The sequence below is a fragment of the Fukomys damarensis genome, unplaced genomic scaffold, assembly GCF_012274545.1.
Source record: "Fukomys damarensis isolate Sample0158 unplaced genomic scaffold, DMR_v1.0_HiC HiC_scaffold_16, whole genome shotgun sequence".
NCBI classification, from domain to species: Eukaryota; Metazoa; Chordata; class Mammalia; order Rodentia; family Bathyergidae; genus Fukomys; species Fukomys damarensis.
This window is the reverse complement of record NW_022900928.1, coordinates 126,221,635-126,234,419: the sequence shown is the minus strand read 5'-3', so window position 1 is coordinate 126,234,419 and position 12,785 is coordinate 126,221,635. Positions and strand designations below refer to the sequence as shown.

At 37.0% G+C, this 12,785-nt stretch overlaps 1 protein-coding gene across 22 annotated transcripts in view; it reads right to left on the bottom strand.

Moving 5' to 3' along the window:
- The window catches only part of Mff (mitochondrial fission factor), a 42,300-nt gene that overhangs the window by 7,853 nt on the left and 21,662 nt on the right, over nt 1–12,785 (bottom strand). For 9 of the 22 annotated variants that reach the window (XM_010611743.1, XM_010611755.1, XM_010611748.1 and 6 more), the window contains 4 exons: nt 9,835–9,867; nt 8,277–8,336; nt 5,800–5,884; nt 3,879–4,073 (listed from right to left, as the gene is read on the bottom strand). In XM_010611743.1, coding sequence (XP_010610045.1) covers nt 3,942–4,073; nt 5,800–5,884; nt 8,277–8,336; nt 9,835–9,867 — 310 coding nt within the window. In that variant the 3' untranslated portion in view covers nt 3,879–3,941. Of the gene's footprint in view, nt 1–3,878; nt 4,074–4,419; nt 4,808–5,799; nt 5,885–8,276; nt 8,337–9,834; nt 9,868–12,785 lie in introns of those variants that run through there. The other 13 variants (XM_010611745.1, XM_010611756.1, XM_033764664.1 and 10 more) reach the window with 4 other exon arrangements.

Genomic DNA, 12,785 nt, shown 5'->3' with positions numbered 1-12,785 from the left:
CATCCATTTATTCATCAGTCACTTTCCCGCTTAAGCTCCTTAAAAGATCTCTCCTCTCTATCCCTACCTCCCATACCCTACCTTTCTTGCCTCTGGCTGAATTTTTTTTCAGTGCAAATACCACTTTTTACCCCTTGGAGACTATGCTTAACCACCTGATGAAAAGTGGGGTTTTTGGGGGGCTCTGGGGATGAACCCAGGTTCCCTGCACTGAGATATATCCCCAGCCCACTTTATCCATCCAATCATACACCTATTTTTGAGACGGGGTCTTGTTAAGTCACTTTTTTGCCCCGGTTGGGCTTGAACTCATGACTCCTCCCCTCAGCCTGCTGGTGCTGGGGTTACAGGTGTGCACACATCCATCTTTACTCCCTACTTCACAGCTTTTCTCACAATGGCAACAGCATTTGCATTTGTGCTACACAGGATCTTAAATTCCATCATCCAAAGACACGTTTCTTGTATTCATTCCTGGAACAATCAAGACGTAGCAGAGTCTGCTACAAAATAGAGCCATTGTAAACATTTCCAATGGTGAATCGTATCCTTAGCATCCAATTTTTAGTGAAGACTCCCTGATTATTAAAGGTCATACTAATTACCATGAAATTAAAACAAGTAAAATGAATATGACAGTCCACTGTCCTTGAGTGAACAACACAAGTTTTCGTTTTACCATAGCAGTGGGAAATACGATTCCGGTTCTCTGCAGGGCAGGGGAGAGACACTTTCGTCTATTTCAGAGCACGTACGAAAGGACTGGCTGTGACGTGATCAGGTGAAATGGCTGGTGGGTTCTTCATTCTTTAGAATTATGGAAACTGCTTCCACAAATTAAATACCTGAAGTCTATTGGGCTACTTGTATCTTTTGGGGGCAGATCATCTCTGATCTGGTAGCTAAACGGCCAAATGCACATCTGCACACAATCACACCCTCCCTACACCCTACACAAAATGTACCGAATCACTTGCAAAGCTGTGTGTTTCCCGGCTGTATTGGGCACTGAATTCAGAGCCTCACACACATTAGGCAAGTGTTCTACCACTGAGCCTTTTTATTTTTCTGAGACTGGTTCTTACTGGATCTGAGGCTGGCTTAGAACTTGTGATCCTTCTGCCTCACCTCATGAATAGCTGGGATTACAGGTGTATACCAAGATGACTGTCTCAATGTTTCTTTACTCTCATTCCCATCTCCAAGCTCCATTTCACTTTGGAATCTTTACAATTTTATTTTTTAGTTTTTGTCATCTAAAACTTTCTACTCCCTCCCTATCCTGTAGTACATACTGCAAGTTACTCTTCCTTTAAAAAATTTTTGTTTGCTATTTTGAGACAGGATCTAGGGATCAAACTCAGAACCTTGCACTTGTGAGGCAGGCACAGCATTGACTAAGCCAAATACAAGGCCCAGGGATCTCACTGCATAATTCAGGTTGCCCTTGAACTCCCGATATAGCCCAGGCTGGCCTCAAATTTCTGTCACTCCTTCTGCTGTAGCTCCCAATTGCTGGGATTACAGGTGTACACCACCACACAGAGCAGTACAATTGTTTTTGTAATCCCCTCATACTGTAATGAGTCTTATGTCAATGCCCCCATTAGTCCATCAACTCTGCAAGAGCAGGGTTTGAGTTGTTCTTCAGTAACTGCTTGGTCTTTGTTCACTATGAGCACATCCAAGTTTGCACTAAGGTAACTCATTGTAATCAATAGAACGTTTATGATAAACACTTTTAGATTTAAGGCCCAGAAAAACAACTCGACGTCAATTCCAAAAATAGCCAAGCTGAAAAACAGACATGTGCTCAGGAAAGGAACACTTTCTTGAAAAAAAACACTATTTTCGTAAAATCATCCCTTTAAATGTAAACAACTTAAGTATTCCCAGAACTGGGAGAAAGAAAACAAACACCCTAGAGTTCTGAAAATAGTCTAACAATAATACATTTGCTATTCTTAACTGTATGCTTCAGCCCTCGTTTTCTCCCCCTGCTCCCTGCACCTACAATCTTACTCTATATTGTTTGCTTGTTAAAAATCATATATTTACAACTGTATATCAATCAAAATTCAACCCAAACATCTAAGAAGTATCTCTGTTTCTCCTGACCAGGAGTGCATTCAGTCCTTTTAACCTCAAAAAATATTTTCTTTCTTAACAGTGATTAGTAACTTCTGGGGGAAGTGGGTTGGAGTAATAGTTCGACTTGGAAGTTGGAGTCAAGCTCCTGGACTCTTAGGTATGTGATGAGGTCAAGGAGGGCATGTTTTGGTTGCCCCCTTTTGATAAAGGAGATTTCTCAGTCCCTTTGTCATGGAGACAGCAGTGTTTGAGGTCCCTGCTTTGGCCACGGATATCCCATTAGTCAGAACCCAACCAAGGAAAAGAATTCTAGCTTTTACAGAACCATTAAAGAAAGCCAAGTCTTCAGTGTTTGGTGAAAAAAACACTAGGGAGAAAACAGATTTTGTACTCATCTCCCAAGATTCCGGCTTCCAGTCCAGTTTGGGCTGTTGTGAAATCCTTTTTATTCTTGTTTAGCAGAAGAGGTGCAATTTTATCCATCATTTTAATTACTTCTGTGCTATCAACTGGGAGGGTCGCTCACATAAATCACAATACATGTAAAGCTAGAATTAGTATAGCCATGGCATCATTAGAATATTGTCAATGGCCAGAAACACTTCCATGAGCCAAAAAAAAAAAAAAAAAAAAAAAATCATCAAACTCACCACAAACCTAAGTACAGAGAAGAATTATCCTGATTTTTTTTTTTTAAACAGAGAAAAGAGCAGAGAATAAATAGAACAAGAAATCTACTTGTATCTAAGGAATGAACTCCTTTCCCAGAACTCCCTGCTTTGGTAGAAAGACAGATGAGTATGTGTGAAGAATGTTGTACCTAATTGAATTCTGTTTTTGAGCCAAATAGGAAAAATTGTTTTGAGAACCTAAGGATACCTAGGACTTGGTTTCATTGTTGTGTATAATCTCATGAGATTTATATATTAACAAGTAACTATGATGGAAAAATAAGATACATGACTCGAGGTATTTTAATCTGAGCCATTTTACAGACATAATACATGAGAATACCACTTACAACAGGGCCCACCAGGGTAAAGACACGAAAGGGGGTGCCTGTTACCTCAAGGCCCCAAGTGCACAACATAGCGTGGCAGGGAGGTAACAGCACGTACAGTCAATGACTCTTTCCATAGACGAGAGTACTGCTTTGGCTGACAGTTTATTAAATGCACACTTGTACCTTATTTTGTAGTTTTTAAATTCACACACGGACTTAGTAAAAATGTACTTCATAGAAAACTATCTGCAAAACTAAAATGAAAATAATGCACATACCACACACATGTGAGATAAACTGATGAAATGTTAGGAATTAATTTGTACAGGTGATCATGAAATATTAGATGGTTTGATTTTCTTAAATCTGGTACCAGACCATAACTTCGAAAGTGTTAATGTTGAAAGTTAGTGCAAAAACATCTATTAACAAAACTGCTCCAGAGCATTGAGAAATAGCATGAAACACTTTTTCTTTTACAGGTACCTTTCTAAATCCATTCTTGAAGCAGTCCCTCTCTCTCCCTTTCAAAGAATCAGTTGTGCACGCTGATGAGGTGAAAAATCAATTTCTTTTAAAAAAACAAAATAGAGCCTATTTACAAAACATGCAAAATAATTTTATGTAAGGTGTTACTGCAGAACTAGCTTAATGGGAATACAGGTGAGGGACAGAATATACCTTTACTTCTATAAATATAGGTCCTTTTCCCTACTTTCTGGAAGAAATACATTGTTTAGGGCATGGACTATAAAACAGTATACAACACAGACAAAAACAAAGATGTTTGTAAACCCTTTATATTTCCAGCAGGTGAGACAATATACTCGAGTGCTGAGGTTACCCTCTAGCGGCGAAACCAGAGCCAGCTATTAAGCAGCCAGAATGCAACAGTAATTGAATACATGACCATTTCTCGTTTAGCACGTTCTTTGTTTTCCTCTTCCAGAAGTTGCAGACGTCTATTTAGTTTGATTATCTACATAAAAGTCAAACACAAAATAAAAAATAGAAACTTTAATGCATACAGCAATCAGATTCTTAAGAAGTAATGTAATGGGAAAATTAGCAAATACGAAGAAAAGGACCAAAGGTGTAGGTACAGTGAGAAGATAGGGAAGGGGGAATAAGGGAAAAGGAAAAAAATATAAGAAAATGTAAAAATGGAATTAAAGTGTTTGAAGGGGGGGAGGGGAGGGTGAAGGGAGGGTGGGGACAAGGGGAAAAAATGAGAACCAAGACCTGGCAAGTAAAGGTACAAGATCCCAGTAATGAATGTAACTGTACTGTCTACCTAGAATGCACCAATAAATTAAATTTCAATGAATGAATGAATGAATGAATAAATAAAGCAAGCTAAAAAAAGGTAATGTAATAAATTATCAAAAGAATTATTATAACACGGCAAGTTTCATTTGGAGCAAAATGAACACAACCACAAATTGGAAAAAAAAGTTCCTTGTGAGAATGTAAATTCACTTAAATGCTCTTTTCCACTTCCCTTCCTTCACGTTTGTAAACTAGAAAGGCTACCCTTCTTTCCTTCCTTCCTTCCTTGATTAGACCATGAGAGGACAGTGTTACAGAGCTTACCCCCTCAGACAGAATATGGGACTCTTGCCCCTTTCAATGGCCCTCCCATGAGCTTCACGGTCAGCCTCAGCTGCTTATCTTCAGCTTGGTGTAACGGTCTTCTCTGTCCACGAGGAGGTGCTGAGTGCAATGAATCTATTAGAGCAGGCCCTGTGGTGTGCCACCACCCAGATGACCCGGATCTGAAAGACTGAAGACTTCCCAGCCGCTACAAACAGCCCTGGCTGATAGCATCCTCCTTCAGCTAAGAACAGCTCTGGGCTAAAAAATTGCCTTGCTTAAGCCCATGTTCTCTTACTGATCTTTACTTAGAAAAACTTCATTTCTTTTTTTTGGTGGGGGGTATTGGGGATTGAACTCAGGACCTTGTGCTTGCAGGGCAGGCACAGTGCCACTGAGCTAAATCCTCAGCCCAGAAAAACTTCATTTCATTACACTCAATCTCCCTCTACATCTATTTAGCAGACACAATGAGAAGACAAAATATATTTTCCTCACATGTGTGTTTGTGATTATAAAGGCTCTAGGAATATATATTAAAATATGCACATGCAATTGTAATTCCAAGACAGGGCTTAACTACAGAATGCAAGAGAGGGGAAGAGGGGGAGGGGGAGACTGCACATACTAAACATGGAGATTTTCAAAACTGATCATTAGACATAGTAACAGAAATTTTGAAATGATTGGTTCACATATCAAAAGCCAAAGAAACAATTGGGTTCCTAACATGTCAAGGTTCTCTGTTACTGGCCAGAACTATAGCAACCCATTTTAGTAATACTGTTTTATGCTGATCAAAATTATGTAGATGGGGGCAAGGAATTTAGCTCAGTGGTTCCACTGCCCGCCGTGCAAGCCAAAGGTCCTGAGGTTGATCCCCGGTACCAAAAAAACAAAAACAAAAACAAAAAACCCAAACAAACAAACAAACAAAATTATGTACATGGTGGTTAATGGATCTTTAAGGTGGGAAAATAAATTATGGTTTATTAAAAAGTTTGACAGGTAAATAGTTTAATTCATGGGTTCAACAGCAGAGATGCTACAATGTTATGAACCATCACTTTAAAATGAACAGAATTTAGAATTACATGTGCCATGTTAAATACCTGTCGTCTTAATGAAGCTGCATCAACAACATTCATGTCATCTGCCACTCCCTCCATTGTCGGGTCTATATTTGAAATGCCGTACCTAGCAAATAAGACATTACAAAATACAAGTTGATATTAAAATAGAACTAAGAGTAACTGGAAGTCAGGTAATCTGTAATGCTCAAAGACGTATTCTAAAGACTGGATTTTATCAATATAAATCACCAAAATATTTTACCATCTGAATTAACATTAATGAAGGAAAGGAAAAAGCTTAAGATGACAATTATCTACGATCCTGGGAAAGTATACTGAGACTCCAAGAATGAGAAGAAACCCTAACTAAAGATACAAATAGACAAAGTTTCAAACCGGGGAGACTGGCCACATTAAAAAGGATCCCTGGCTGAAAAGGCTTCAGAGCTGCCTTTCTCTGTCCACGTACACTTCTTACACAGACCTACATCCATGCACATGCAGTCCCACAGGCAGCGACTCACCAGCAGGGAACACAAAGCGAGAAACAAACAGACTGATAGTTTATTTCTCTTTATCTCACTACCTCTTCTCTGACCATTCTTACTCTTATTTCCAGTTACTGATTCTCTACTGTTTCTTCCAGAGAAGCAATTGTAAAATCTCCTGACTATATCTTGCCTCTACATATAGATACAGAACTGACTCAAAGATAAATAATTATAAGGCTTTGGATAAAATAATAGTAATAGGGCCGGGGATTTAGCTCAGTGTTTCTGCCACCTGCCTCGCAAGTAAGGTCCTGAGTTCGATCCCTGGTACCAAAAAAACCAAAACACCAAAACTGGAAAACCACTTAAGACAATCCAGAAAAAGCATATTAAATAGTAATTTTTGTTCAAACAGAGTTACTTCCAAAAGGACACTGGTTTTTAGAGGAATGACCATACACTTCCAAAAAACAAATACATACAAATGCCAATCCTACCCTTTCCCCGGATTTCCACATTTTAAATTTTATTTTAATTAACAATTCCACTGAGATAAAGTTCATATACCATACATTCCATTCACTTTCTATTTTATGTCCTGAACGGTTATTTCAGTAAAATGAATGTCACAGTAACTTTTCCTAGAATATAAATAAACTGAATTGAAAGGTACTCCTATGCAATTCAGAGAGTTGGTACATGGATCATCTATTCTAATATCCCCAGCAAGTCTTCATTACCAAAACCACTTTACCTACAAAAGGGATATGAAGTATAATCACATTTTTCTTCCGGGCACATAACAGAAAAATCTATTCAGAAAAATCCTCCTGCTTCAATGTTGAAAATAGTCCCTAGATACTTTAATAAAGCATGCGAAATGGAATTTAAATCATCGATGGTGCATACTGACATTAGATAACCTGTAGCAATCTGTGAATGTTCCTTTTGTGGCTAAATTAGCTTCTTTTTCACTCACTGCCTCTTCATGAAGCAGTAAGAATCTTGGAATACATTCAGGAAAATGGCATTGGATGAAATTATGATTGTGAAAGAACCAAGTCAGCAGAGTAGCCAGGGCACATTTTTCCAACAAGAATTTGGGATTAATAAGAAAGTAATGTTTTCCCTTTGCTTGCTTTGGAAAGTGCCAGCCTCTTTTGCTCAACAGACAGTGTTTTCAGTCTTATTTTCCCCCACTTTTTTTGGTACTGGGGATCAAACTCAGGACCTTGTGCTTGCGAGGCTAGCAGCAGCACCACTGAGCTACGTCCCCAGCCTTCAGTTTTAAATTTACTGCTGCAGACAGTGCATTTGTTTGAAACTAACTGGTTCTAAAAAAATTAGAGTAACAGCATCTGTAATACCAGTTTTTGCTTTTGTTTTTCCTGAACAAAGGAAAACTAAATGGAGATTTTGGCACTGGAGACCTTAAAGGTTTGTGCATGCCTTTTTATCTACCCTGTACATGACCAGAAAAATTATTCAGGTGAAGCATGACTGAATTGTGAAAAGGGGAAAAATAAAAGAGAAGGGCTAAAATTGACAGGTGATAAAAATCCTTAAAACTAAATTTCCTTTCTAAATGTTCAACTTCACAAACTATAGGGGATGTCAATGCCAATTTTTCCCAACTCAAGACAACGCATTTCAGATAGGAATATCCAGGCACTGAAAGTGATATTATAGATAATTAAAAACTAAAAAGGAAATGCTAGATAGAAGCTAACAATTCAAACAATGTACATAAACAAGATGTGAGATTATTTTGTGTTTAATATGACCTCCTATAAACTACTAAAACTTATTCTGAAATGTCTCAATGTCATTTCATGCTATCCCACAATTATTAAGCATTTTTCCTCATGTACTAGTGGCCAGATATCATGACTGATCAGACTCCTTGTTTTTGGAAAGAAGCAGAAGAGTTACTAAGAAGGGAAAGCAATATAAGTTCAAGTTATAACACAACGTGCATTATGCCCTGAAAAACACAAATTCAAATTACAAAGTCTCAAAAGTTACCTGATGTTGTCATGATGAGGATTAGAAGTGGCGGCAGCAGACCCACCACGCAACACAGGTCTAAGGCAGATTTTTGCAGGAGAAGGTACAAGACAGAATCAAGAAACAGAGAAGTAAGAAAAGCAAAAAAAGACAAATAAATGTCAAATAAAATTATATTGTATGCTTCAATACAATATTATCTCTCAAATACTTTGAAAGATATTTGCCTCATATATCCTCCATTTTGAGTCATAAAATGATTTTTACATTTCACAGTTGATTGAAATATAAAGGAAATATGTGACAAGACAGCACCGATATCTAATTCTTTTTAGTGCTTATACTCTATGAAATTTAAGACAACAGACAAGTATGTTTACAATGTATTTCTCTCTTCTAGTTGACAAACAAACATCGCTGGCAACTTTAAAAGCGTGTCAAGAACCTTTTAGTAGCACCTGCATGATTGTGCTTGCTCATTCAAAGCTTGATCTCAAAACCTATGAATTTAGAGACTCGCATTTCCCATGATTCCTTCACCCCGCCCTGCTCACCCCATGTTAATTTTGACTACTGTCTGATGTCTTAATGTAGCTGTGTCTCATCCACACCTGAACCTCAATTCTGGAGCTGAGAACAGGGGACATGCTATGGACATCACAGGAAGCGCGTTCCAATGTGAGTATGATTTTGAGACAACCAGGAGAGACATACAGGGCTGCTGGAATGACAGCCAAGGTGCACTGGAAAACTTCGTGGGGCTTTCCACTCGACCCGCTGCGTATTATGGTGCCAGAGGACAATTAATTCTCTAGTTAGATAAGCAGTAACCTTTCCAATAAAATTGGTTAAAAATCAGAAAACAAAGCTGCTCCCCAAATAATCAGCAATATTTACTAGCCATGGAAAGGAGACTGAGGTACAGGATCCAAGTAAGGATTTCAAGAATTATTAAATTCAATTTGGAATGTCTCATTCTCAAGGTAACTGATCAAATTTCACTCAAATATAAGCTCAAGGCAATAACCACAGTAGACGTTTAATACCAAAAGTACTAATTTCTTTTGTAACAGTTGTAGAACACAAACCACTTGTTTATGACAATTCAATTTATACTAGAAAATTTCAACATTTAGTTTCCAGATGTCCTAAATGTAAAACCAGTGCTTAATGGTACTTCTAGAGTCTAGAAGCAGTGATGGTGAACCTTTTAGAACTTTCAAAGACACAAACAGCCCACTGTGGCACCCACAGGTTGGCCACTACTGGCCTACAGGGTAAGGGATTCAGAGACTTTGGTGGAGCTATGCTTGACTTACTCTGTCAAGTAGAGAATACTGAGAAATTGCATATATTTGAGAAAGGGTTTAAACTCATTGCACTAACATTTACTTTGTGAAATTAATGAAATAGTCATCACAAACATGGGAACAGTTAGCTACATGAAGCCACTGCTGTATCTTCCTAAAGTGTTTTATTTAACATGTACTAGTATGTTCAAATGGGTCTGCCATTTTTAACATAGTCCACCAGAGATTTCCCTTTTACAATGCAGAACCAGAAATAATACGGTTACCTTTCACATCGTATTTCATTTTGTCTTCTTACACTGGCAATTGACACATATAATATAAAAGTATATTAGAAAGGTATTTGGCAAAGTTAGAAACTTCATTCAAGCCCCACTTTCTATAAGTATGCTTTAATACCTTTCAAATAGCATGTTTTGTAATTAGATCTAGTGGCAAAAGGAAAGGAAGTCCAAGGCTACTGTATCTGAACATTAACTTGTACACTGGAATTTCTGAGTAAATAGATGGTCTCTTAACAGAGTATTTCTTTGTTATAAAAATGTAAACTGCGATAGTAAATGAACAGTTAGGGAACAGGAATTACTCATTTAAAAGCAAAATTTCAAACAACAAATACTATGCCAATTGTGACTATGTTTCTAGGACTTCTATGTTATATATTCATCCAAAATGTCAATTACTCATACGTCATTTTCTTATTCTCTTTACTCACAGATTATACTATCTGCTCAGGAAAAATGATAAAATAAGCCCCTTCTAAGAATAAACACAATTCAACTAACAATATTTAAATAACATTCTAATACACAAACTATCTTGTTGAAATGTTACTTTTTTAATATTGGTGAATCAGATAAATAATTGTAACAGATATAGTAAGGGAGAGCAATTCCTAACCAGCAAAGAACTGAATCGTAGCAGCATTTTGAATCCTCCTTCCAACTGAGGAAAGGGCGCAGCTGGTGCCTGCTCTAGGAGCTTTAGTAAATTTTCAGTGGACCAGTCTTCCAAATGTACACCACTGACCTACATAAAGGAACTTTTCTAATGTGTATCTAGGATTTAACTTGGTTTTCATGTTGAACTTGCTTTTAGATCATCTAAGTTCTCCTAAGATGAGAAAAAGAAAAATACAGTGAATAAAACTTTTGACAGTGTCCCTTAAAGTGTAAACTAAAACTAGTCCTTGTGTTAAGCTGTGAATCTGTATTATTTTATGATAAAACAGGAAGTTTTTTTCTATCTTTCTGAAAAATAATTCTAGCTTAATTATACTCAGTGTGATGATTATAAGACCAAAGCTAAGATACAGCAACAGCATAACAGCCAAATAGAAAAGAATGATATACACAGCAAGTAACACAAAAGCACTCACAACTTTATATAAGAGCAGTATTATTTTATAATCATGCAAGTAGAACATTATCCAAATTTCACATTCCCACTTTTTATATCAGAAAAGCCATGCTAGACACTCCTCATACTAGAAATAAAGTGATTTGACACTTAAAATTCAGATCCTCTCTTGTCTAACGTTTAGATTATAGGAGATGTGAATACATCTTTTAAAAAATTCATTCATTTAGTAATGAATACGCTGATAAGACCAATAAGGAACTACCCTTCCTTTTGATAACAACTAAAGGAATATATCCAGGAGCAAGTATTATAACTCCTTTCTCAATTAAAAAAAAAAAATCTTATTTAGGTAAGAGAATTCCTTCTCAGAGAAGGGATTTCAATTCATTACAATGCTAAAAAAATAAAATTTCACTTAGCATTACAATAGTTTATACTAAAAGAATACAAAATAAAGTGTATATTAATAAGATTTCTGATGCTGTATGTTCAAATTTTAGCCAATTTCCTTGTCCATCATGGAGGGAAAAATTCCTGTATCCATAAGTTCCATATCACCCCATTTGAACTGTGTGTGTGTGGTTAGGAGGTAGGGCAGACAATCCTGACATACTGGGAATCTGTTTCATTTAGCTATCAATTCCAACTATATCCGATTTAGAAACATTTTTCTCATTCAGACATTTTCACTGTAATACGTGATGTGACATGCTCTGACAATAATCCAGCCTCATCTGAGGACCTATTATAATGAATAGAGAATACATCTGTTCATTTGTCTCATTTTGTTTGTTTGCTTTGAGACAGAGTCTCATTGTGTAGTTGAGACTGACCTGGAACTCACTATGCAGTCCAGGCTGGTCTCAAACTCACAACAATCCTCCTGCCTCAGCCTCCTGAGTGCATGCATGCCCAGCCAAGAATACATCTGTTTAAAAGGAGGGAAATAAAAATGGGCCTTTCCAAATATGAGTTTTTCAAGCCAGGTATTTTTATTCAATATCATTTGAGGGTCTTCTATTGTAGTAAATAAAGAATTTAAAGCCCTGTACCTTAAGTAAAAGGTGGGAAAAGGGAGATTGTTCACAAGATTCCATAAAGCTAGGTGTTAGTATCTCTTCCCCACCCTTTTAACAGGTGAGGAAAAGGAGGCCTGGAGAAGATATTTAATCAAGGCCGTCATTCATCGTATCGGTGGGATGGACCAAGGCAAGTCTGACTCCCTGAATCAATGCTTTTTATTCTGATACTTGCCACTTCTTACAGTTTTCAAATATTCTATGATAGCCTCTAAAACTTTGAAGAACAGGAAAAGGACTCTGAATATGTAGTTTTTAATTTTATGAAAATGTATCTCTACATACATACAGATTATATGTATACACACATATATATGTACAATATATATGAATTTCCCTCTGCTATGATTTTTCTAACTCTTTTTAGTGTACCTTGAAGTCCTTGGGCTCAAACGCATACCATTAGATTAACCCGGGCAAGGTTTAGAAAGGCCCAACAACAGTAAGCAGTATGGACGACTGGCTCAAGAAGTCTGGTAAAAGACCTGGAGTCTTCTAAGAATTAAAATTGACCAACAAGAAAAGTTTGCTCAAAGCGAGCCAGAAGATACATCAGTTCCTAAGGTAAGAAATAAGGTTTACTGGGATAGTCAGGTTCATTTTTTAGGAATTCTCCATAATACAAAAATAAAGTCTAATAAAATGATGATAATGAAAACTCAAACACTGACTTTCAGAAGCCATTACATAAGTGTTCAGAGTTGAAGTTAAAATGACTTTACCCTTCCCATATGTATCATGCCAAAAAAAAAAAAAAAAAAAAAAAAAAAAAAATT